Raw genomic sequence first — 27,171 nt, 5'->3', positions numbered from 1 at the left:
AAAAAATACAAACTGAAGCATTTAGGGGTCATGAGACATACTGTCTGAAACATACTCTCAAATGTATCAGAGAAAAAATGATACCTATGAATGAAGGAGAGCGAAGGAGAAAGAAAGAATATCAAAGCAAAAATGCTAATATATTAACATTTAATATATTAACATTTGGGGGAACATGGGTAAAGGTATAAGGAAATCCTTTGTATTATTTTTGTAACTTTGCTTTCTGTCTGAGATTATTTCAAAATAAAAAGTGTAAAAAATTTATGGCAAGCCTAGTTTCATTCTAATGATAGGTGAAATTTAAGAATGGGTACATTAACTACTTTTGTTCTAAGCCACAGCCATCTCATTAAGAAACAACAGTTTCCAATAATGTGTACTTTTCATTTTTGATAATTATCAAAATTTAATAACATGGTTGCTTTGATCACATATATAGTAATAATGACATAATACTATAGGTCAAAATTAATTTGTAATCCTTCTTATACATGTTTGTTTTAGACTATTATCCTAGGGTAATTAACAAAATAAAGCATAAAATATATTAGATTAGAATAAACTTTTGTGGCATAATAGAAACACATGTTCAAAGAGAAAGAATGATGCTAAATTTTTCAGTCGTAAGAGCTAGTCATTCTGTTTTTTAAGTGGACTTAAAAAATATAATAAATGTCAAGTTGTTCTAATACATAGAGTCCATCAAATACATTTAAAAGTGATGAAAATCAATATTTAGAATATACTGGAAATTACATTCTCTGAAACTTTTAAACTAAACAGAACAAATGTAGGGAATTCCCTGGCCGTCCAGTGGTTAGGACTCCACGTATTCACTGCCAAGGGCCCGGGTTCAATCTCTGGTCAGGAAACTAACATCCCAAAAGTTTGAGTGGTGCAGCAAAAAAAAAAAAAAAAAAAAAAAAAAAAAAAAGTATACTGTCAATATTTTATTTACGAGGAGACACATAGGTACAGAAAATGTTTGAAGTAAGAAGTATCTGACAACTGCACTAGTTTATTTCCGATGGGCCGAGTAACAATAAACATCCCCACGCGAGGGCCCGGGTGATGCAGAGAGGGGACGGGTGCTCTTACTAAACAGCACTAATCGCATTGTAAACAGTTAGCCCTAGTCACCAGAGTATTTTTTTTTTTTGCCATTTTTGTTTCTCTTTTAACTGTTTCCATTAGTTATGTGCTTGTTCCTATGGAATTCCGTCCTATTTCCGAAAAGACAGTTTCTCCAAACTACTAAGGTGATAATTCCCATTTACGTTGATTTGGCTTTATAAAAGGTTACTAAAATTTTCCTTAACTTCAAAATTCCAGTGATGTCATTAGAGGATTACTAGAGTTTATAGAATACTAAATGTTTAATTCATTTAAAATATAAAAATTTAAAAGAAAGATGATACATTCAACTGTTTTAAAGGGAGACTTCATAAAATAAATGGGACCTCATCTTATTATTCAGTAACCAGGGCTGGGCTGTTGTGAGGATTAAATGAGTTAACATCTACAAGGCATCTGACGAATGTGCTGAGTGGCTGCCTCACTTTTCCTCACAAAGGAAACTTTCCGGGCTCGTGTTAAGACATGAGTCATGACTCTCTTTTTGTGTACAAGAGTCTCAAGTGCGGTACAAGTGACAAACGCTAAGGGTTTGGATAACCCTCTCAGGCACATCAGTAGATTATCAGGAAATGTAAACCTTACATTCGAACGTTTTACCCTTAGGTTAACTTCATTTTTCTTTTTAACAAATTCACGCACTGAAATAAGTGTAAAAATTAGGAGATTTTTTTTCTTCCAAGGCATTTTAAGGTATTTCCTAAAACATGCACAACCAGGAATTGCTGTTTGGGGTTTCTAAAAGAAGTGGGGGGAAAAAAAAACAACCTTTATTTAAAAGGTTATAACATTTAATATTGAGTAGTAAAAAAGGTGTTTAAAAAGTATTACTTACATTGGCACAGTGTAAGGCTAAAGCACAAAAGACAGCAAACATTTTGAAGTTGTTTTCGTCCGTCTTAGAGAAGGCACTACCGCTGATTTTGTTCACCATCTGCACCACGCCTATCACGCTGCCCCGACTCACGATGGGCATGCACAGGATGTTCCGGGTCGTGTAGCCTGTGTACAGGTCCACCTCTCTGCACGAGAGCCAAGGAGCAAGACGACAAAAGAAAGAACAGGCAGAAGAAAATAAACCACACGTTCTATCGTAAATCTCAACTCAGTTTTGCTTCTCTTACCACTAACTGTAATGGAACTGTTAGCGTCTAAATTCAAAGACAACGTGACATCTGCAAGTGTTTTATTAAAACCTTCTCAAAAATATTCTAATGAACTTGTTCCGTTTTCAAGAGAGTTTTTCAGAACAGTCGTATATATTTTGCAAATATTTTCTCACAATCTGTCGCTTGCCTTTTCAGGTTCTTAATAGTTGATCCATACATTTTTATATAAAGGCTTTATAGAAGGATATGTAAATATTTTCAATATTTAAGTACTTTAATAGCAAGTTTGTTCCTTTAAGAAAAAACCTGAGATTTTCAGCATACTCTTCACGTATTGATAAAATCTATTACGGGGATACAGCTGTGTTTATACGCGAGTCATGAATATCTGACATTAATCAATCAGACGCCTGAAAAGCCTCCTGTTGCCTACGGTATTTAATTGTCTCTTGAAGGAAGCCCAGCGTCTGAATGCACAGAGCACTGCTGCCAAGACATGTGAGCCATTACTTTCAGTGGTCAGGGCGTCAACCTTGGGATTTCAATTTTGAGACATTTATTAAAATCGAACTATATAAACTGGTTTCTAGTTCTCCAAAGACACTCAGAACAAAATAAAAAATCTTTATAAGCAATCCTAATATCCACTTCAATAATATCCAACAAAGGCTGCAACTTATTGAGTTCCTACTTTGGGTCATATAAAGTTGCCAGACCTTTTATGAATATTTTAAAAATCTTAAAATCTTAATCTTAAAAAAAAAAACCCTACAAAATAGGTATTACTGTGCCCATTTTAAAGATGAGAAAACAACTGAGGCTCCAGATTAAGTAACTTACTCCAGGTCATTCTAGAGCCAATAAAGGACAGAACCAGGATTCAAAACAAGTACTTTTATCACTATGTGTTACAGCCTTTGAAGGTATTGCTTGATAAAGAATATGCTCAGGACAAAATGATGACACTACAATGAAGAAAAGTAACTTTATAAATTTAAACTCTTGCTTTTTAGTTATTTTTATAACATTTCAAACCCCTAAAGCTGGAGATAATTAATGGTTTAGAATATATCATTTTATATTGATAAATACCCGAAAACACTGAGTACTGATAATAAGCTGGTTCAAAGACAGTATAACAGCACCAAGTGGGGAAAAAAAAATTGAGTTGGGACACGAAGAACTAGGGCTCTACCTCAGAGGCTTCGGCCAAGCGGGACCCGGAAGGAGAAACCGACGGAGGACACAAACTCCTTCTTACCTGTTAAAGCGTGGGTCAGCATAGGCATCTGGAATGTTCAAGACTTCCCCTGTTCTTGCTACTTGACCAGCAATTCCTTTCTCAATTGAAAATCTGCACATACAAAAAAGAGGAACATGCTCGTTAAAATACAGATGTAAAATAATTTGAGACATTTCAGTACCACCAAATACTGAATAAAACAGATTGTTTACTTTAAATGCTTGTATTAGTTTTACCTTTACATACTCTAAATCATATTATTATAAAACACATAAAGGTAAAGCATAAAAACATTGCAGAGTAACCACTTGAGAACCTTGTTTTAAGATATAATTCACGATGTATTAAATTATACTGAATCACAAGCTGAAATTGAAAAATTAACTAGCATTCTCCTGCACTGACCAATAATAATCTTTTATATTTGCAAAATACCTTATAATTTACAAGATGCTTCAACATAAATTTTCTTAATTAATTCTCACTGTGAACTGAGACCCATATGGGTTCGATAACTTGCCAACACTCTTAAAATATTAGTGACACAATAAAAACAAGAATGCAGGTCAACGCCAGGGTACGTTCCACCACCCATGTAACCAAAACCACAGGTTATCTGTGATCTTTGAGATACAGGACTTGAATTTTAAGGCATTTGCAATACAAGTACTATACCAAAATAACACAATTTGCAACTTGTAGTATTTTTACTCCTCTAATTTGTTAAATTTAAAAACAGCCAGAATACAGGCATTATCTCACTACACTTAAATGTTTTGATGTCTAATATCAGCATTTTTATACATAAATATACTCTAAGACAACACTGTAAAGCAATTATACTCCAATAAAGATGTTAAAAAATATTCCTATATTTATAGTTTTCTCATTACGATATTATAATCAAACATGGATTCATTCAAAATTTAGTTAAGATGATTACAATCGCAATATCTACATATTTCAATAGCTCAAAAATTACTTCCATAATATTACATTTTCAGCATTATACAAAATAATCATTATTGAAATAAAGCTCCACCCTAAGGATTTCCCTAAGGAAAATTCAAAGGAGAATTGACACCAAAGAGAGCTAACTTTCTTAAAACACCAAAAAGTGAACGCAACCTTGCACAGCATAAAATGCGAGGTTGTTTTCGCCCCGGTTTTCTTATGCTTTGAACAACATGAACACAACAAATTAGAGTGCCTTGAGCAGAGCAGCAGAATCCACTTCACGGTTTATGCTTATTTTCTTGGTCTAGGAGTAGCTCGGTGTGGTTTGCTATCTCGGGTCAGTGGAAGCCATAACAGAGGGGCCAGTCCTCACATAAATGGCTGGCATCGCTTGGTCAGCCGAGAGAGCTACAGCCAACCATATCCCCCTCACTTGTTTTTCCCACACTTGTAAATACAGGCTCCCAAGTTAATGTCTTCAAAATGAGATCGATGCCAGCACTGTTATGGAACACTCAAACCTTCAGCAAGAGAAATGACTTTACCTAAATGACTATATCCAGACGGATCTACTGAGCTCTAAACAAACAAACTAAAACTAAAACACTTCTTAAAAAACCTAAATGGTGCCTGTAAGTCAGAGTTATGTGAGTATGGAATATAGGTTCTATTACCCCAGGACGATAGAATGGGAAGCACCCAGTGGTGGGCAGTAGTGAGGCCCAGTGCAGACCACATTCCATGTTTCCTTGTATGACAGACGGCCCAAGTGAATAGCAATTCTTATTAATAAGGAACAGCATTTTACTAGCAAGTTGTAACTACCAAGGTACTTTAGAGTACTATGCGGAAAAGTAGTTAAATGATATATATCAATATAAAGCAAAAGAAATGCAAATATCTAAAAAAAATACCATTTCTGAATGTTATGCTTGATTCTTAGCGGCTCTGTGACAGTACCCCTTGTAGGTGCCCAGACTGTCACAGGACTGAGCCACCGCACCTCTACCAGCCAAACTCCATTCTGTTCACCTAACTGACAACAGCTGCCACTTAAAGAACGAAGAAGGCTGCAGTTTCAAGATGCAACAAAAGTGTTCTCTGTGATCGATTAAGCCAACTGTTGGGTATAGCATAATGTGCTGAAGTTACCAAGTATACCAGGTCAATTTCCACTATGGTCTGGACTCTGAGACAGCGCTATGAGCTGGGAAGGGTGGGGTCCGGATTGTTTAAGTACACCTGCTCCTAGACACAGGAAACCTTGCAGACTCCAGGTGGGGTGCACCTTTACCTACCTGGCAGCACTAGTAAGTTTTTCCAACATGATTTCCAAAAGGACCGCCTCCGGAAGACGGCATTTCCAGGAGTGACGCTAAAGCTTCCTAGGCGCGGTTTCGCTGGCACTGCAAGGTCATTCCCAGAAGCACTACCTTCAGGAGGCGGGTCCTGGTGGGAATGATATCACAGTATGACAAGTACTGTCAGCACACCTGTGAATAGGCACAGACAAGTGGGTAACAGAGCACCTGCACAGCCGCCAGCACAGCGACCGACACGCTACTTCCAGCTGTACCTTATTTCTTTGGTCTTCTTGAAGACAGGTTTTCCTTCCTTTTCCTCTCCGATATCAAAAAGGTCCGAATATAACTCCTTGCTCTTATGGTCTACCTGGAAAAGCGCACAACGATCGGCATTCACCAGGTTTTTTGCATATATCTAAAGGGAAACGAGAAAACAAGAGTAAGCCAATGAGAGATTCACAGAGTTTACAGGTAAACTTTATCAGAAATAAATATTAATTTCAGCTAGTCTATACTGTAACTGGGTAGGAAATTAGCATTATAATTAAATAGACGTAGGCATATAAATACAAAAAATAATACTCTCCGTCACTGTCAAGGTGCCGACACTGGCAGCCGCTCTCCACCCACGCTGTGGGGGCAGATGTGGGAATGTTACAACACTCCTGGGTGGGCTGGAGAGCAGCTACTGGCCTTTCTCCCTGAGAGCCTGTCTGCCACCCTGGCTACTTTTCCAGAGCTTCTCAGGGCTCCCTGATGCCCTAGTCTGAGCCTCTGTCAGCTCTCAGGCCAGCATCCATTCTGACCGGCTGGCGTTTACAACATACCAGTTGTAAAAAGTATGAAATGTGTGTCCAATAAGACACACAGTGTTCATATTTACATCAGCTGCATTTTATTTGCTGCACTAACAATAATGTGTAACCATTAGTAAGAGTTTACTATGTGCCAGATAGTTTTCATAGACTTATGTGCATTAATTCACTTCATCCTCACAATAACAATATTAATTCAGGGGAAACTTAACCGCCTTTCTACACATTAGAAAAACTGAGGCACAGAGAGGTCACTTAACTTGTCCGCTATCATGTGGCTAGTAAACGGATCTGGTATTTGAACTCATACTAGCTGTTTCCATGGCCTGTGCTCTTATTATCAAACATGACTTACTATTTCTGAATGGAAAATTGTGGATTCATATTGTCATGCATTTGTTCATCAATTCCCTTCAACAAGTATGTCTTTAACGCCTAACATTTCTCACTGTCCCCAGTGGGCTGGGATTACAGGTATGTCACAAAAAATTGTATTTACCCATATTCAGAATTCTGGCAACATCAAGATGATAGACGTGAAATTATTGCTCAGAGAAAAAGAATTACTTCTCAGAGAAAAAAAGCCATCACAAAGTCTACGCAAAAGGGACATAGGCCACCTTGTGGTCAGAGGAAAACATATAATCTCATGTAAAAATACCTTATAGATTAAATAAAAAGAAATCAGAGTGGGTTAGGTACCCCGGTTCATTCTCATATCGTATCTTTGTCTTTCCTGCTATTATAAGCTGTACTCATTCACTCAGCAAACACTGGCTGTGCCTTATACGCCACGGACCAAGTACGGGGCATTATGAGTGTTAGAATTTCCAGGTGACCTGTCTTGGCCACAAGCTGACTGATGAGGACCTCATCAGTGGAAACTGCTTCCTTTCCCCCACGGTATTCCAAACGCCCAGAACCAGGCCTAGAGCAGAGGACGGCTAAAGTCCACAGGCCATTTAAATCCACCCCATTGCCTGTGTTTGTAGATAAAGTTTCACTGGGACGGAGCCACGTGCATTCCTTTAGGCATGGTTCACAGTTGCTACAACAGCAGCGTCGAGTAGTTGCAACACAGTACGGCCCACGAAGCATAAAACTTTACTACTGGCCCTTAAAAGAATTTGCCAGCCCTTAGGTTAGAACATATAAGAGCTCTCAATAAATACTTGAGGAGGAGGGACAACGTGACGGTGGGAAGGGAGCTATGGGTGTCACTGCTGGCGATCCCAGAACCATCACCCGTTTATTCTGCACACTCACGCGATCTTGAGTTATTAAGTCATAATAAACTATCTACAGTGACATCTGCATCCTTAGTGGTCATGCTGGCTGCTTGATACTTGGGCACATATTTAGGTCAATAGTTATAAAAATCTGGATGAAATGGACAATTTTCTAGAAAAAGGAAATGAATTTAGAAGGAGTTGAAAAATCTGAATGGAATCAGAATCATAAAGACAATTGAAATACCGTAAAAATAATTTATTCCCATAAAAGGCAGCAGGCCCAAATGATTTCAAATATGAATTACTTAAGAGTCTTCACGAATAAAGTCCCATCTAATTTAAATCGTTGTAAGTTCAGACAGAACAAAACTTCTCCAGTTATTTTTACAACCCCTGCTATGTCACTGATACTAAAAATTGACAAAGATACTATAAAAAAGAAAATCACAGACCAATTTACCTTGGAAACAGAAGGAAAATTATAAATACACATATTAGCAAGTCAAACAGGAATAAATATTTTAAAATTTCCATATTTTAAAATTACACTCTATTCATAACTGTCCAGTATTGTAAAGTCTATTGTTATAGCTCATAAAGCAATAAAACAAAGGAGAAAAATCATATGATTGTCTTTATGGCTGTCAAAAAATATATGTAATGAAATTCAGTAATTATTCATGATAAAGTTTTAGTGAAATGGGAAGAGAAGAAAAAATATATACGTACATGTGTATATATCGGTATGTATACACATCCTGATAATATGTGACCATATCAGTCCTCATCATACAAAATGATAAAATACCAGAATTAACCAATTAAGACATTAAAGTTATGAACAAGACAAAGACATGTTATAAGTATTAACACACAATTAGGTAAAAAACGCATGAGTATACATATTTGAAGAGACAAAAGTTTTACTGTTAGGTGACAATGTTACTGAGTATGTTGAAAAGTCAAGAAAATCAACTGAAAACAATTACATGCAATAAGAAAGACTTCTGTTTTAAGATGAGTGACTCTAAGCACGTTTACTTCTTCATTCTCCCCGAATATTAAACTTCCAGTTTGAAATGACACTCACATACTGGAAAAGAGTTAATAAAGAAATCCTAGGCATATGTTGGTAATACTGATGAACTCCAAGCCTCAGAAGGTCATTCTAAAAGCCATCCCCGCTCCTACACACATCCTCTCTCACACACGCACAGACACACACATGCACACACACACACGCACACGCACGCAGGTTTACTTACAAGCGGAAGATAATTTTTGACAGCAACAGAGGATTTAAAATTCAGTGGAAATATATCTTCAAATTTCTGAGGAAAACTTGTCTTAAACTTAAAATTCTTTACCAAGTCAAACTAGCATTCAGTCATAAGGCAAAATAAAGACATTTCTCAAGCACACAGATGAGCTTGAGCAAAAATAAACAAATAGATAAATTCAAGAAAGCACGGGAAGACCTGGGGTACAAGAAAAGGTGATGAGCAAAGAACCCACTAAAACTATAACGAAGCTGTAAAATTCACTAGGAAATGATATGTAAGGAGTTACAGGTGTAACATAAAAAAGCAAATTAAAAAAAGACTTAAAATATCTGGTTGCGCCCCCCAAATATATAAGATTAAAATGCAAAAAAGGAAGAAGTAAAATTATGCTGTGTTTTATCATGGACCACACATACGTGAGCTGGACAGACAGAGAAGGACATATTCCTGAAAACATAATTTGAGGCCCCAGGTCCGGCAATTACAGAAGTCTGAAATTTCAAGGTTTTCAGTGATAAGGGCCAAGAAATCCCTCCTTTTATTCTCTCAAACTAATATGAGTTAGGTAGTTGATGTCTTTTGGCTTTTACACCAAAGAGTCCAAATTAACAAACAAGATCAAGGCGAGTCTGATTTGAGAGAGAGAGAGGGAGGGTGGGAGAAAATATTCATTAATTGAATTACAGATGAGGAAGGGAATTTAAGTACAGATCAGAAGAATATTTGAAGTGTCCATAAATTTATAAAAATTAATTGGAAAGTCTCATTCATTCATTTTCAACTAGCCGATGAACCACCTCTCCACGGAGAATGTGAAAACGGTGAAGGCATTTCTATTTCTGGTGGACCGGCTGGTGACGAGTAGCTCTTGGCATTTAGTTCTCAGAGGTTAAAGATGCTGAACACCTGCAATGCTCAGGCCAGTACTGTGTGAGGAGGAGAGGGTCTGCCTAAAATGTCAATATCACCCCCCACTGAGGAACAGTGTGCACATTAGGAAAACTATATCCACTCTCACTGGTTCCTTTCAACAGTGTTCTTAGGTCCTAGCGAATACATTAAAAAACAAAAAAGAAATAGTGTAAGCATTGGAAAAGTACAACCACTGCTCTCATTATATCATTATAAACGATTTTCTTTCTTGAAAATCCAAGACTGTAAACTGAAAAAAAGCAGCTTAGCAAATATGGGGAATCAAAGTCAACACATTCAATCTAGAGAGATTTTTAATTGAAAATAAGACAATGTTTTTGTATAAGAAGGCTACATATGCTAAAGGTATCAACTCTACTTAAGATTTTATTAAATTAAGGTAGTTCCAATATAAATCATACACCATGATGAAGAGGGATGCGTCACAGGAATGCAATAGACTAAAAATTTAAAAACACATGATCATCTTAATAAATGCAGAGAAAATGGATGTTGACAAAATCCAACGTCCAATTAATATTTACAATACTCAAAAAACTAGGAACACAAGGGAACTTCCTCACCCTGATCAAGGCCACCCATGAACAGTCCACAACTAATCCATCTACTTAATGGTGAAAGACTGGAGAATGGATGCTTCTCCTCTAAGATCAGGAATAAGACAAGGATGCCCACATTCACCATCCCCTAATTCAATACTGTACTGGAGGATCCAGCCAGATCAATTATGCAAGGGAGAAAAAAAAAAGGTATACAGATTAGAAAGGAGGAACTAAAACTATAACTCATTACGGATGACATGCTCTTGCATATAGAAAACCCTGAATAATCCACTAGGAAACTAATGGAAGTAATGACTTCATCAAGGTTGCAGGATACAGGATCAAAATATAAAAAACAATTTCATTTCTATATATTTTCAATGAAAAATGTGAAAATAAAATTAAGAACACGATTTCATTTCTAATATCACTAAAAGATAAAATACCTAGGAATAACTTTACCAAAAGAAGAGCAACGCTTGTACTCTGAAAATTACAGAACAGTGTTGAAAAGAGTAAGAAGAGCTAAAGAAATGGAAAACATCTCATGCTGATGTACTGGAAGTCTTAATATTATTAAGATGGCAATACTCCCCAAATTGATCTACAGAGTCAACAAAATCCCTACCAGAATCCCATCTGAATTATTTGTAGAAACTGACAAGTTGGTTTCTAAAATTTATATGGAATTGCGAGGGGCCCAAAACAGCCAACAAAATAATTGAACATGGAGAACAAATGTGTAGGACTCACACTTCCTGATTTCAAAACTTTTTATAAAGCAGCAGTAATCAAGACATGGTGGTACTGCCATTAAGCTAGACACATAGATCAACTGAACAGGACCGAGACCCTAAAAAGAAACCCATGTGTCTACGCTCACCCGATTCTAACAAGACCACATTCAAAGGGGAAATAATAGTCTTTTCAACAAATGGTGCTGGTAAAACTGGATAGCTACATGCAAAAAAAATGAAGTTGGACCCTTACCCCATAAACAAAAATTAACTAACGTAAGTCAAAACCTTAAATGTAAAAGCTAAAGCTATAAAACTCTTAGAAGAAAATATTGGAGTCAATTTTCATAATATCTGATTTGGCAATGAATTCTTAGATATGACACCATAAGCCTGAGCAACAAAAGATAAATTAGACCTCATCAAAGTTAAAACCTTTTGTGCTTCAAAAGATACTATCAGGAGAGTGAAAAGATAATACACAGATGGGAGAAAATGTCTGCCAATGATACATCACATAAGGGAGTGGTATCTATAATACTTGATGAAATCTTAGAACATAACACTAAAAATTAAAGTAAAAAGCAGCCAATGAATCTGAATCTTTCATCACATGACAAGATGTTCAACATCATTAGTTACCAGGGAAATGCTATAGTCAAAACCACATTGAGGGGCTTCCCTGGTGGCGCAGGGGTTGGGAGTCCGCCTGCCGATGCAGGGGACACGGGTTCGTGCCCCGGTCCGGGAAGATCCCACATGCCGCGGAGCGGCTGGGCCCGTGCGCCATGGCCGCTGAGCCTGCGCGTCCGGAGCCTGTGCTCCGCAACGGGAGAGGCCACAACAGTGAGAGGCCCGCGTACCGCAAAACAAAAACAAAAACAAAAAGCCACATTGAGATAGCACTTCACATCTACTATGATGGCAATAATCAAAAAGGAAGATAATAACCGGTGCTAGTGAGAACGTGGAGAAACTGGAACCCGTGTGCTGGCAGGAATGTAAAATGACACAAGTGCCATGGAAAGTTTGGCTGTTCCTCAAAAAGTTAACCATAGAGTACCATGTGACCTAGCAAATCCACTCTTACCTAAAACAACTGAAAACAGGTATCAGAACTGAAAATTGTACCCAAATGTTCAAAAGAGCACTATTTGCATTAGCCAAAATGTGGTGATGGAGAGGCGACAGCTAACATGGTATGAAGTTTCCTTCTGAAGTAATGAAAATGTCCTAAAATTGACTGGTGATGGTTGCAAATGTCTGTGAATATACTAAAAACCACTGATTTAAACACTTTAAATGGATTAATTGTATCATACAGGAATTGTATCTCAATAAAACTGTTTCTTAAAGTATAATATTAATAATATAAGAACTGGTCAATACTCCTTGTACAAGCTCTATGTTGATCCATATTATATCTACATATTTTCATATTCTTCTTAATACTTTTCATTGCTTTACAGATTCCTTAAATTGTATCACAACCAAAGAGTTATTTTTTTTACCGTGCAATCAATGTTTCTCTTTTTTTGTCCAAATACAGCTGAACCTTGAACATGGCAGGGGTTGGGGCACTGACCCTCTACACAGTCAAAAACCCCTATATAACTTACATCGCCCTCCACATACGCGGTTCCTCCGTATCCACGGTTCCACATCTGCAAATTCCACAACAGCAGATCGTGTAGTACTATAGTATTTAGTACTGACAAAAGTCCATGCATAAGTGGACCCATTCAAACCCATGCAGTTCAAGGGTCAACTGTAAAATCATCAATGTAATTAATTACAGAAAGAATGTGTAAAAGTAATAACCCCTAATATTACCCTCAGTAAACTGTCTGTTTCTACAAGACACTGAGCATATCACACTCCATACCTGGCCTGCCATGGTATCAAAGAGAAATTGATCAGTGCACATCAGAAACCTGGAGGTGAAAAAACCCTTGTTGCACAGGATTACTATATTTTGAGAAAGACCAGGAAGATGGGAAGGAGAAAGAATATTTATCAAAATAGACAACAGGGCACGAACAGCACCGAGCAAGCCAGCCTGGCACCCATGGGTACACATGCACATCACTTCGACTACTAGAAGCCACTTCCTCAGTGGAGTCTCTCCAGAGCACTAAAGCAGCAACACTACACGTGGCGGAAAAAAATTCTATTTCATGTGGCTTTCAACCACAGTTGCCTGTGAGTCTTCTAGAAGAGAGAAATAGTTATGACTAAAACTAAGTAGAATGAACCTCAAGATCAGGAAGAATCCACTGGAAATTCCTAATATAACCTATATGCAAAAGGTATTCTGAAGAAATCATAAAAAGAAACTAAACGTTTTTCCAAATTAGCTCTCCACTAAATAATCAAAAACTCTGAGGTATTTTTCAAAACACTATTCAAAACCCCTCCAAAATTAACAGAAGTGACAAATCAAGGTGACACCTCCAGATCACTAAGCACCACCCTTTCATCATATTTAAAAGAGCACGTGTGTCTCGTACAATAAAATGTTCCACCACATATTAGGACATGAATCTAAGGATTAAATCAAGTCATTTTCCAAACAGAAGGCAACCTACCATTATGTGTTCAAGTAGAGAATCTATTGCAACTATGTTATCAAAATACGTTCTGAAAAAAAGGAAGATAAAACCTTTAAGTAATGTTATTAGAACAAAGAACATGTTAAACTTTGAATACATTTCCCAATTTTGTCTACATTTAAATAAAAAACATAAAGGTATATGTTGTTTGATTTTTGTCCTTTTGTGGAAACAACCAATAATATTATTGTAAAGAGAGAAATGAAAGTTTATCATTGACTTTAGTATAAGGACTCTAATTCCGGAGGCTGCGTTAAGTAATTATTTTATCAGTAAGTATACAAGGTAGGGAGAAAGTTTGGGGCATTTAACTTAAACTATGAAGAAATAAAATTGGTTTCATCAAACTTAATACCTCACAAATTACTTTGATCTAAAATAAAAATATTTAAATTTGCTAAATCTCATTAATATGCTAAAAATGTAAATTATCACTGGAAAAACTCAAAAGTTAAAATGTAGTTTAACTGTACTAAGAAAGCAAGGCAATTCATTTGAGACGAGATCTCAGAATACAAATAATGGCAAGGACCTGACCACTTTACACGAGTAAAATATATATTCATCATTTTGAACTGCAAGTAAATATTTGGGAGGCATATGGTACATACATTAAAATGTAGACCAGAGAAACAGAGGAATCAACAGGCACGTGTTACAGGGAATCTATAAAGAAATACTCTTAATATAGACCCGATTGGCAAGGTACCGCTTCCAGTTTAGTTTTGTGAGAATTTAGTAATGTATTCAGGATTAAGGTAAGTTATAGCAATAAACAATGTCCTTTTTTTAGAAGAGAAATCATCTGGCCTGAAGCTACCAATACGCTTCGTTACACCACCCACTGAGGAATATCCTGCAAGCAACAGGGGGAAGCAAATGGGTTTCCCACTGGGGAACAGATTTAAGGTGTCACATGAGGGTTTTAATTGGACTTTGGGAGACCTGCAAAGTATTCAAATACATTAGTACGAGAACGTGCACAGCTTCCCTTCCTAGGTGTTTCTGAAGTCGTAATATCATGTGTCCCAGAGATACTGTTTAATTCCATCTCAAAGAAGATAGTTGGCCTAGGGGATCAATAGAGCACTCCCTCAGTCCCATACCTCTCTAATTTTATATTCCAAAGCACAAAGCAGCAACTTCAGAATCATTAGTGATGAGGATTACTAGACTGGGTGATGAGTTGGTTATGAAGTGTGCCAGGGTGACATGTGAGTGAGAACACAGTCAGAGTTGTGTTGGAGGCCTTGGAGGCACAGGTACATCACACCTTGAGTTAACTTGTCAGAGGATGGGACCTGAAGTTACCATGTCCTGGGGCGTTTTAGATTTCAACAATTAAGCAGATGGGTCAGAGAAATACGAGATCTTCCCTGTAGCAAGCAAACCCACTATGAACCTGAAATTTAATAAATATCTGTAATTGCTTCCACTGCCAGCTCAAGGGAGTTTTTCTAGGTCAAACTTCAGGGAAATGGAGCATTTTCTGGAGAATGATATCTGAGCTACTATACATGAGATAATTAAAATGATCATATTAAGAGTCTGTTTTAATGTACTGACATTTGTTGAAAAGGCCAGAGAGGACTATTTGGAAAATAATAAACTAGGACATTTCCTCTCCTTCTACTGCTGTCAGTTTTCTCCTATGAAAATAGAAGTATCAATACTTAGTGCATCTCTCTAGATAGTCTCTAACACCTTCTAGTGAGTCTGTTTAGAAAATATATACCAGCTTGTAAATTAAAATCATCACATATACATCTGCGATCCTTCACTTGTAAAGTGAACGTGGATGAGGATGTAACTCTGTGATCCAAAATACGAACGACCATACTTACCTTACCACTCGCCTAATAAAGATTGGTCTTCTGTTACTGACTGCACTAGACAGTAATCTATCACTGTCAGAGCCTGCACTTAATCTAAACCGTTGATCAATAAGAGCTACCACATCCCTAGAAATGAACACTTACTTTGATACGTCGAGTAGAAAGTCATTCAATTCAGTCTGTTTGGCAAGACCTCTGCATACCTGCCATACAAAATAATGGCTATTAATTTTAAGGGAGTTCTGCTTATTTAAGAATAAAAATTCCAGAATACTATTTACCTTATTTATTTAAAAAGGCGTAACACAATCACTACTTCAATGCTTTTAAAATTGTACTTGGGTGCATATCCTACCTACATTCAATACTGTCAGGTCCAGAAAGCCCTTGCTTCTCATACCATTATCCTGAAATATATATACATTTTCTCCCTATCAGACAGTTCCTCATCAACCTGAGTTTGCTGAAATGGACTTAAAGGAACAAAACGAGAAAAAGTGGAAGATACAAAATAGAATTCTATTGCTGCCATGTTCCTGAACTTAAAAGTCTAGTTCTCGGGAAAACTCCATGCAGTTTGTGATCTTTTAAATTAGATCACATTTTCAAGAGAATCAGGTATCTTAAATAACAATTAATGTTTAAGATTAATATTTTCATATAACACTTAGTTTAGTGGATGTTTTAATTTAGGAAATGGAATCATAAAAATATCAGTGTTACTGCCAGGAGGAGGTCATTCCTGGGCTTTCAGTGGAAAACAAAAACCATGATAGGGAACATAAATAATTTAACATTATATGTAAATATATAAAAATAATTAATTGGAAAATATTTAAGGCAGGGAGTAAGTAAATATAAGCGAATAGATCAAACATTTTAGAAACAACAAAATACCTAATATCCAAAAACAAAGCACTGGGTTACTTGTTAACCTCCATTCCGTTCCCCAATGCTGCACTCCAAACACCCTTTTCTCCTAGGAAGCCCCTGTGAAAACATCCCAAAGACACACCTGAACCTGATGTATGGCTACTGAAGCCCAGGCAAGATTTGCTGTTGCAACCTAAAAAAAAAAAAAAAAAAAGAGTATGAAGCAAGTTTTTATCAGTCACATGCAGACATCCCAGCGAAGGACTCTAGCATAAACATATATGAACAATTTTGTAAGATCACTGCATTTTTGAATATTTTGCCAAATGTGAATAGTCAAACATATATAAAGTTTCTCTTTTATATTTCCCACTTCTTTATTATTGAGTTTAATGCTCTCTTGTCCCTCCTACTTCCGGTTAAAAAGGAAGATAAATTGATTAAGAGAGCTTTCATCCAATGATTTTAACATAAAATAATTATTTTTCAGTTCAACCAAAATACTACTAAAAAGGCCTCTAATGACCACTTTAGAATGAGGAAGTGTTTCCCAGACTTCACTGACAAGCGCTCAAACGTCTATCTATTCCATTTCTTTGATTTTTCATCCATCTAACAAATATTTATTGGGTGCCTACTAGGTACCAGGCGCTGTTCTAGATGCTGGACATACAGCATGAACAACAGAACAGCTCACAGCTGCTGCGCAGGAAGAGAGAAGGGCGAGAAAGAAAATAAAGCGAAGCGCACGTTATACTGGCTGGTGACGCGGCTATAGCGGAAAAGAGGCACGACAGAGGGACAGGAGCCGCTCACGTCTGTGTGCGGTGTTCAGCGAAGCCTGATCAGAGAGGGTGACCTTAGAGCACACTCCTGAAGGAGGCAGCTGGGGCTGGGTACAGGACAAGCGCAGTGCAAGGGGAGGGAGAACAGAGGCGCAGGCTGTGTGCAGGAGAGGGCCCAGCATGGCTGCAGGCAGGGAAGGGGCTGGAGCAGCAGAAGACAGGTCATCTTGGTAAGTGCACACGGGGTGCAGGCCACGGAGGGACTTGGGTGAACACCTCGTCTGACAGATAGATCATGTACTGTTTGGTTTTAGTAGGACTGAGCCGTTCCGGTTCAGGGAACAGTGAACGGAAGTTATTGTTTCCCAAATGGATTTGAGGCTGTTACTTCTAATCAGGACATACTCTAGGAAGAGGACATTTTTAAGGGGTCAACTAGAATGTGAAAACTCTCCAAAGCCATCCTACTACTTCATTTGATTCACAAGATGGTATTTTATTTTTATTGTTAAAATGGATCCTTACTAAAATAACTTACTATAAATTTCTATATCGCTATATTGAGTGAGTGTCCTCTCTAAACAACTGCAAGACAAAAAAAATGTTTTAAAAAATCGTTAGTAGTAGTATCAAAATATTATTAAGCAAATTACGGCTTTAAATATTCCCTCATGAAATATTCATCATTTATTAACGGAACAATATTAATAAGCACCTTCAGTGAACTAGGTGCAACTAAAAGTCCTCACAGGCAGTGTCCAGGCCTCACCTCCTGATGACTCAGACAGAAGGCTTCCTTGCCCCAGTGCCGGTACAGCTCAAGGATGCCGATCAAATCACCGATCGCCGTGACAATTGGCAAACAAAGAACAGACTGGATACGCGTCCCTGATTCCAGTCCGGTACCTCTTGGAAATCGTTCATCCTAAAAAAACAGAAGGGTAAAAGATATAAACTCAGTGAAAGTAATGGAATCATCAAGTTATGATTCGATCAGAAAATTCCTTATACTCGTCATCAGTAATGAGCAGTCCTTTTCAAAGGAAAACCAAATGATCATGGCCACTATAAACACTGCTTAAGAAAATGCTTATCTTTAGCAACGAGGAACTTATACCCAAATATGGATTTAATGTTTCTTTATCACTGTACAGTAGAATTTAATTAGTGAATGAATATACATAACTTCATGCAATAATAAAAGTAATTATGATGGTTAACATTCATTTATTCCTCACCTGGTGTGTACCAGAACTAAGGGATTTACAGGTATAAGGTCACAAGTGAAAATTACTCCAAATGTAAAGGCCATAGGAAGGAAATTACATGTATAAAATTTCTTCCCTTCTATTTTTAAGGTTAGAATAACACAAAAGCATATGTTAATGAAAGTCATTGTAACTGAACCTCAAAGGCCCATATTAGATATTCAGATCATCCAATAATTACCAATTACCTATCATAAGAAATGAATCGGCTCTTTGACTTAACTTTCTAGCTTAGCAAAATCACTCAAAGGAACACAAGAAACTCAGATGAATTAATATCAAAACGTCAATTCTATGTATTCAATTTCTGTGGTCTACAGGAAGCTTTTCATGAATAGACTGGTATAAATCTATACTTTGTAATTTACAGATATTTTGAAAGCTTGCATATACATACAATAGAACATTTTGAAATGACAACTTATACAGTATCTACTTTTTACGTTTACTTCTTAGAAATGAAGTATATTTGGCATCCAACACTGTGGAAGTTTAAGGTATACAACATGTTGATACGTTTATATATTGTAATATGGTTGCCACTGTAGCGTTGTTAATACCTCTATCAAGCCACATAATTATCTCTTCTTTTTTGTGGTGAGAATAATTAAGATCTAGTCTCTCAGCAAGTTTGATGATTATAATACAGTATTGTTGTCTATATACATTATACTGTGAAACATTTATTTTTTAGCACTTTTTCTTTTCTTATTTTTGATAAAGTAACTAGTAACCTGATTTGTTCAAGGCTATACAGATAACTAGTGGCAAAAACAAAATTAATATCTAGATTTTGTGACTCCAATTTAGTACTTTTTCAGAGCAAATTCATGACACCTATATACTTGTTTGTATGCTTGTCAGTTTCAAAGTCTGAGCTCATGCAGTGACATTTCATCACAGTGTACACATGCACTGTGGCAGACTGCTCTGAGGGCTCTGTTTTGTCCTGTTCTCTGTACCCATGGCCTTGGTCAGACCCTCCTACACTCATTCTGGGCCTCCCATGAGATTTGCTTGGCTAACCTGAGGGCAGTGAATTTGATGTAAGCAGAGGCTTGAAAAGTCACTTGCATGTGTCCACTTCTTCTCTCTGACACCTGCCACCATCATAAGAACATGACGCTAGCCTTACTGGATGGGGTGGTGAGACACACACAGAGATCGAAGGCCACCTAAGACTGGCCAGCTCCTAAGTGATGGCCAGTTGATCTCAGACACATAAACAAGCCCAGTCAAAGATAGCCCAGATCAGCAGAATGGCCTGATCCAGAGACAGTGAGTGGTGGCTGTATGACCCCATTAAAATCTGGGGTAGTTCGTCACACAGCAATAGCTGACTCATTCACATATATCCTGCTAGGATATGAAACATAAAACAGTAATCATCTAGTCTATATGACTATGAGTATACACTTTATGCTTAACTATACTGGCAAATGTTGAAAGAACAACTACTCAAATCTAAATCTTAGGGGTATGTAAGATATAATTCTTGGAGTACAAAGAATTAGTTTACATACAAATGCATTTATTGATCTGTATCTTGCTTTAAAGCTGTTATAAAATGGCTTAAATTAAAACATCAAGAGTATATGTTATCTTTCTTAATTAAATACTTCAGGTTACGAATGTCACAAAGGGTAAAAAGCCACTTACCCCAAGGATGTCTTCTACTAGCAACGTTTTTCTGGACTTGGCCACATAGGCAGAGGTGGTGGTGCCCTGGGCGATGGGCCCAGCAGGGATGAGCCTGGGTTTTCCTTCCTTGATTCCAGGTGGGGTAAACACACAAAGGCTCTAGGAAGAAAAAAGGAATATGTTTTATAGACTTAGGAAAGTCTTTGGCACAGGACGAAAAGATTACTTAACAATCGCGAGAAATCTGTGAGCCAAGGAAAAGTAGAGACGTAAGATGAGGAAAGGTGCTTTGCGTGACCAAACTGAGCATCTGAGGTGAAACTCTCTTTCATATGTCCTACGCACACAACACATAGGCTAGATACAGGACTCACACAAATGTCTAGGTGCAGAAAATCTCTTAAAATAGCCTCCGATTTTTATCCACAGAAAATAATAAAATGAAAACAAAATGTAAGCTGTCCTTGGGCTCAAGAAACTATCACACAAGAAACAGACACACTGCACCCCACCACCCTACAGACTTGCCACATGGCTCTGTGACTACAGGTCAACGTGATTTGGTTATATTTTTTCATTTTCATTAAAAATCTTTTTCAGAACATTACTTCTATTTTTAATACTCAACCACTCCATTCCTAAAACTGACCTGCCCATAAAATTACAGATTCAGAATACTCTTGGTAAAATTTTTGCTCTTCTCTGCACACACACACCAAAAAAAAAAAAGAAAGGACAAAGCTGGGTGTATCTTTCCGTCTCAAAAGACTAGGTGGGAGGGTAACATTTGAAACTATTTTAAAAGAAATGTTTTTAAAAATATGATCTGTTATTTTGACTAAACCAAATTATATTTTAAAATAAATTTCTACTAATTAAGAATTGCTCATCCAAACAAGTCATCTGGGCATGGGGAGCAATATTTTGACATAACTGTATTATGATTATCTACTCAATTTGAAAAATATTGAAGTTCTGCTAAATTCTCCCAACACTATACTTTTTTTTTTGCCGTACGCGGGCCTCTCACTGTTGCGGCCCCTCCCATTGTGGAGCACAGGCTCTGGACGCGCAGGCACAGCGGCCATGGCTCACGGGCCCAGCCGCTCTGTGGCATGTGGGATCCTCCCGGACCGGGGCACGAACCCGTGTCCCCCGCATCAGCAGGGGGACTCTCAACCACTGCGCCACCAGGGAAGCCCCCAACACTATACTTTTATTTTATTTTTAATTGGAGTGCTGTGACTTAAGGATGATGCCCTTTTGAAGCAGTGAGTATTAGGCAAACCTCTGAAGCTAAAGATGCTCCTATTAATGCTTTGCTAGCACTAAGCTAGGTCCAGCTGAGGACAATGAGTTGGATGTGGTTATTACTTTTTAGACAACGTGGTTTTCAAGCTTCGTAATGTCGAAGAGCCCTTTCTTCAAGTAAAACCTTACAGTCACAAGAGAGTGAACCCTATAAACTTGAGCTACTTCAGTCACTGGGAGCAGAGAGGAGGAAAAGAGCTTTGGCTCTCACCCCATCTGCTTTAAGTAAGTCGTCATTACCTAAAGATTACAAGTTAAGTTCAAAATATTTTTATTCATTAATATATCTACATTAGTTAGGATTGTGTTTAAGCAGCAATTTACTATTATGCCTGTGAAAAATGCTTTTTGAATGCATCTTTTAAAAAGGATTAAGCTTAAAATGTTTACATACAAGTTACACACTTTAAAAAGATTTTTACAATTCAGCTACACGTAAGATGATAAATGACAAATGCACTTTATTTTTAAAGAGGCTAGAAAGAAGTCAGTTTTTATAGTTACTATAATGCACCAATACACATATGACATAAACGAAGTAAGACTTTCATTAGATTTAGTATCTATGTGGCAATACAATGCAGTGTGTCACCCCTTCTTAAGATTGAGAGAGAGTAGCGAAATGATCCAAGAACAGGAAGAGAGATGACTGCAAGAAAAAATGTTAAAGGACGTGGTATATTTAGCCTGAATAAAAGTCAGAATTGACAATGATTTTTCCAAACTATGACAAAGTTAATCGTAAGACGGATGCTGAGTAATGTTTCTTTACTCAACCAGAGTCAGAACTGCAGGAAACGAACTTAAATTGACCTGAATCGTTCAGTTAAGTCTTAAAGACCTTCCCATGACAGCAATAGGAAGTAAACTCGAAAGCAAGCTCCCGACAGAAGCTTTGGATTTTTTAAAATAGTTGTTGACTTTATTTGTTTGTTGTTTGAAGATATACAACGGATATCTCTTTTGGATGACTTTGCTATATGCCCTTTAAGGCTGGATTTAATAGTATCTTCATAATATCTTCATCATAATATCTTCATAATAATATCTTCATTTAGCTTCATAATTCAATGACAAAATAGCTTACACACACACATTCCTAGGTTATTAGGTCATTTATTTAATATAAAACATTTATTGCCTCTGTGTAGGCTTTCTATATGATGCGCAAGAAACAGACAAGCAAATACTGCACCTTGGGTATATGGAAAGCTATTTTACGTACTACATTTGCTGAAAATAAATGATTTAGAAATCTTTCAATTACTTGATTGATGTAGAAAACTCCTTGTGGAAAATAATTATCAAAAAACTAAATAATTTTTTACAGTGGGAACTTTATACTTGTTTTACTAATTAGGTTATGATTTTTGTTCATACTTACCAAACAGAAATGTTTACAAATGAGAGCTGAGGGCAAGTGCTAACAAAATTTTGAATAAGTTGTCATATGAAGGCCAAAGGCTCAGATAGGAAGGGAAAATGAGGACCAACCTAGACAGACACCTGTTTTTTTGATGTTTTTACAGCTTCAATTTCTCTCCTCTGTGCACTTAGTAGTTTCCTACTCTTTTTGGGTGGCATTTTTTTTAACTCCACACGATTCACCTGTGCAACAGCTCCGTCCGTGACCTCCATTTCTGATTAAAGATCTATCACTGGTTTGAACTGTGTGCTCTGCAACAGCATATTCTGTATGATCTTTGTAGTGGAACAGGCCGACGGGCAGCTATTACTGCAAACAGACAATGTCGATAACGAACCTCCAAATTGGAGGCTAAATTTTACACGTATTCAGGAATGGAGAAAAGTTTATTAAATATACCTTTATTTACTCCACAGAAATAATCGAACAGATAGTTGTGTATCGAACAGTCGTCTTTTTCGCACTGGCTGAACCGACACTTTCATCATATACTAAATCCCCAAGTACACGTGGGTCTGCTTCTGAACTCTCAATCTTGTACCAGTTGGTTTGTTTGCCTGGCACGCTATTTTAATTACCGTAAGTTTACAGTACATGTTGTGATCTGGCAAGGCGAGTCTTGCTTGGGTTCTTCATGTTTCAAAATAATCGTAATTTATAAGACATATTTTGCATTTTTCATTGGTGAAGGGCCTGCATTAATGCATTAACAACTGATGGGTGTAAATAAGTTCTAAAGAAACTTAAAAATGAAGTAAGGGCTTTATTTTTCAAAATCAATCATGATGAATTTTTAAAGACATATGAAAAAAATTTTTAACACAATGCTTAAAGGTTACGTTCCATTTAAAGTTATTACAAAATATTGGCTATATTTCCTGTATTGTAGAATACATCCTCGGAAGCCTATCTTACTCCCAGTGGTCTGTACCTTCCACTCCTCCATGCCAATCATTATGAATTTTGACATAAGAATTTGACTGGGATGTTCAGATTAATAAGATGAAAGAGATTATACTCACTATTTATTTTCATAGGTGGATGAATGAAAACTTTCATCAAACCTCACTACATAACATTTTAAAAGTATTAAGACTATTATGCATACCTTTACAATCTATAACATCCAGCATTGAAATAAGTCTCTAAAATTAATTTCTGCTTTAATGTTGTATGAATCTATGAAAACTTTTATTAACACAAACATTTTTTAGAGGCTAGAGATGAGAACTACACGAAAACTAAAAACGAGGAAAAGGTTCAAAGTTTCAAACCTCAACCACCTCTACCCTTTCCAGAGAAGAGCATCACTGCATTCAGGGCGTGCACCTGCCCACTGATGCTCTGCACCTTCATTCCCACCTGACAGCTCTGCAGGTGGCTTGACTGTTGTTAGGCCTTTCCCCTCCCAACACAAGCAAGGAGACTGGCCTAAGAGCTAGAAATCAATCCAGAGGCGAGGTCGTGCAGTAGTAGGGGATGAATTAGCTCTTTCAATATTTCAAAGAAACTCATTATGAACTACCCAATAGTTTTGTGATAACAGTACATTTTCATAAGTATTTCTAAAGTTAAATAATTTAAACTAGAGAAGATTGGTAACGGTAGTCATAATGAATAAGTTGGCTCAACGAAGGATTAAAAAGCATTCAAATTAGTTAAAAAATCTAATTTTGAGAAATAGATTTGGTGGGTAAAGAGCCATAGAATAGATTATCACACATTATTTCTTAAAAACCAGGATTTTTTGATGAGTTGGGAAACTCTGATTCACTGACATCAACTAAAGAGAGAAGTCTACTTCACTTGGTAAACAGTTGCTCTCATCTTTCTTTCCATGAACGATTCAAAGATCACTTGATGCGTGAAACTTCACTTGCATGTTAAGGCTTCAACTCACAACCAGTTAAATTTTGGAACCACTTTTTAAGAAGAAAAAACATTATTTAGGCTTACCATTAAGTTATTTTTCTTATAGACACTAGATGGCACTGGAGAGTAGATGAATGTAGATCCGGGCAGAGGGCGTGAGCCAGGAACCCCACGTACACGGGACCTTGAACCACATGCCTAACTTCGTTAGCATAATTCTTAGAAATAAGCCTACTAAAGTCATTGTGCATTGAACAAAGCCACACAGTTACTCTAAACTACTGGCTGTAAACTGGTTTCTAAGCTAATACACAAACGCCATCTATGAACTTACTTTATGAATTATAAAGTTTGACGTATAATTAGAGATCACTAGGTTTCCAGCTTTCACAAACCACTAATTACGGGTAACACAAGAAAAACTATAGTAATGACATTATAAAAAATGTTACATAGTAAGTGGAGTATGTGACTAGGTGTGAAAGAGAAAACCTGTAGAAACATTAAAAAGTGAATTAAGCAAAATCTTAATCATGGAAAAATCAGTTTTGCCCAACAAACATTTCAAGAGCATCTTGTATATGTTATGTGTCAGACACTGGTATTGGTCAGAACACAAAAGGCTTCCTTTCCCAGCTCCAGATTTCTCACAAATTGCTTCTTCCTTTACTGTCCCTTCTTGTCTATTAAGGAAGAGGCCTCCTAAGCCCTGCTCCACCAGAGGGCTCAGCATCCAAGCTCTTTTCAGGGTCACCAACCCCAGCATCCCTGCCAGCCCCATCAACACCTTGGTTCCCCTCTGCTCGCACGTAAGGTCCTGCGCTGTGATAAACTGTGGATTTCTTGATTTCTCCTACTGGTTGTACCTTCTTTGAGGACAGGAATGATTTTTTATTTATCTTTGTATGCTCAGCAATTTGGCACAGTTTTTGGTATATGGCAGGTGTCTGAAATGGTCTGTTAAATAACATGCATGATGTAACATTTAACCAATGGAGGTTAAATTCAGACTTAGAAAGTTTAAGACTCTTGTCAAAGTCCCAAAGTGGTGAATTGGAACTCACACAATCCAACTCCAGAATCAAAATTCTTTGGAAAACTAAGCTGCTAACTGGGAAACTTGCCTTCTCTTCCCAAGCTCTGAGACAATGTAGACAGCACAGGAATTCTCTCTCCTGAAGGGCTGTCCCCAGTGGAGTGTGAGTACAGAAGTACAGGAAACGATTCTGGTTCATCAATGTGCCCCACGGCTAGCGACTGCCTGACCAAGGCTGGGGCTCAAGAAACAGTGTTAAATAAATGTCCTACCAGCTTTTTAAAACACATTATTTCAACACTGCTTTCAATTTCTTCCATTTACTGGTCTATTACTTTTCTATCATCATTTGCATTAAATGGAGCAATTTATATTTTCCTCAAAAACTGTCCATTTTATCTAGATTTTCACATTTATTAATATAAGTATCCTCTCATAATTTGTCATTTTCACTCTATTGTTTTACTATCTTTTAAATTATCTTCAAAATGATTGTGATAATCATATTTTATGCTTTATTTTTAGTGCTTTAATACCACTTAGGTTGTTTTCTATCATCTCCTAAACTTTCTATGTTTTCTTTAAATTTTTCCTCTCTGGTAATATGAATGTGGCTTTTAAATTCTCCTAGTATAACTTTTGATGTATTTAAATATTATTTAAATTATATTTCTCAATGCATCAATTTCAGAAATTAAATTTTTTCTACTGATTCTCATTTACGAAAAAAGAAATTAATACTTTTATAAGTATAAGAATGTTATAGTCCCTGCCATGTCTGTCTTAATCCTTGGTATTTATTCATATAGACTAAAAATTTTATCTCAGTCCATTTGGGTTGCATTATTATAATTTTGTCACTAAAGTATATATATTTTGTTTTGAAAGTGAGTTATTAAGAAACACTTTCTAACTATGATTCAAAATCCAGAGACAATTTTTAAAAACATTGATAAATATCTATAATATGCTACCTTTCACGTACAAAGGAAGAAATATAAGAAAATATACATGTATCTGCTCATTGTTAAAAAAAATGTTTTATTTTATTTAATATGGTTAGCTTACATTTTAGAAGTATGTCAACATCTGTTGCAAGCAATATGGCAGATTAGATAATTTGACATTCCTGAAAAAAACAATTTTAAAATTATTTAAAAGCTGGATAAAGTATATTTCACAAATATTTTATAATGCATTGCTGGGCTGAGAAGAATGCA

General features: G+C 36.8%; 1 protein-coding gene across 1 annotated transcript in view; it reads right to left on the bottom strand.

Moving 5' to 3' along the window:
- The window catches only part of PDE10A (phosphodiesterase 10A), a 296,868-nt gene that overhangs the window by 63,609 nt on the left and 206,088 nt on the right, over positions 1-27,171 (bottom strand). The window contains exons 6-13 of the mRNA XM_027081576.1: positions 20,325-20,465; positions 18,167-18,322; positions 16,755-16,805; positions 15,884-15,942; positions 13,881-13,932; positions 6,023-6,165; positions 3,508-3,600; positions 1,973-2,159 (exon numbers count right to left, since the gene is read on the bottom strand). Of these exons, the coding sequence (XP_026937377.1) occupies positions 1,973-2,159; positions 3,508-3,600; positions 6,023-6,165; positions 13,881-13,932; positions 15,884-15,942; positions 16,755-16,805; positions 18,167-18,322; positions 20,325-20,465 (882 nt within the window). The remainder of the gene's footprint in view (positions 1-1,972; positions 2,160-3,507; positions 3,601-6,022; positions 6,166-13,880; positions 13,933-15,883; positions 15,943-16,754; positions 16,806-18,166; positions 18,323-20,324; positions 20,466-27,171) is intronic.

Source organism: Aethalodelphis obliquidens, unplaced genomic scaffold (genome assembly GCF_003676395.1).
Source record: "Aethalodelphis obliquidens isolate GAN/ISIS:26980383/991018 unplaced genomic scaffold, ASM367639v1 scaffold3, whole genome shotgun sequence".
Taxonomy (NCBI): Eukaryota; Metazoa; Chordata; class Mammalia; order Artiodactyla; family Delphinidae; genus Aethalodelphis; species Aethalodelphis obliquidens.
This window is presented reverse-complemented; position numbering and strand designations above follow the sequence as displayed.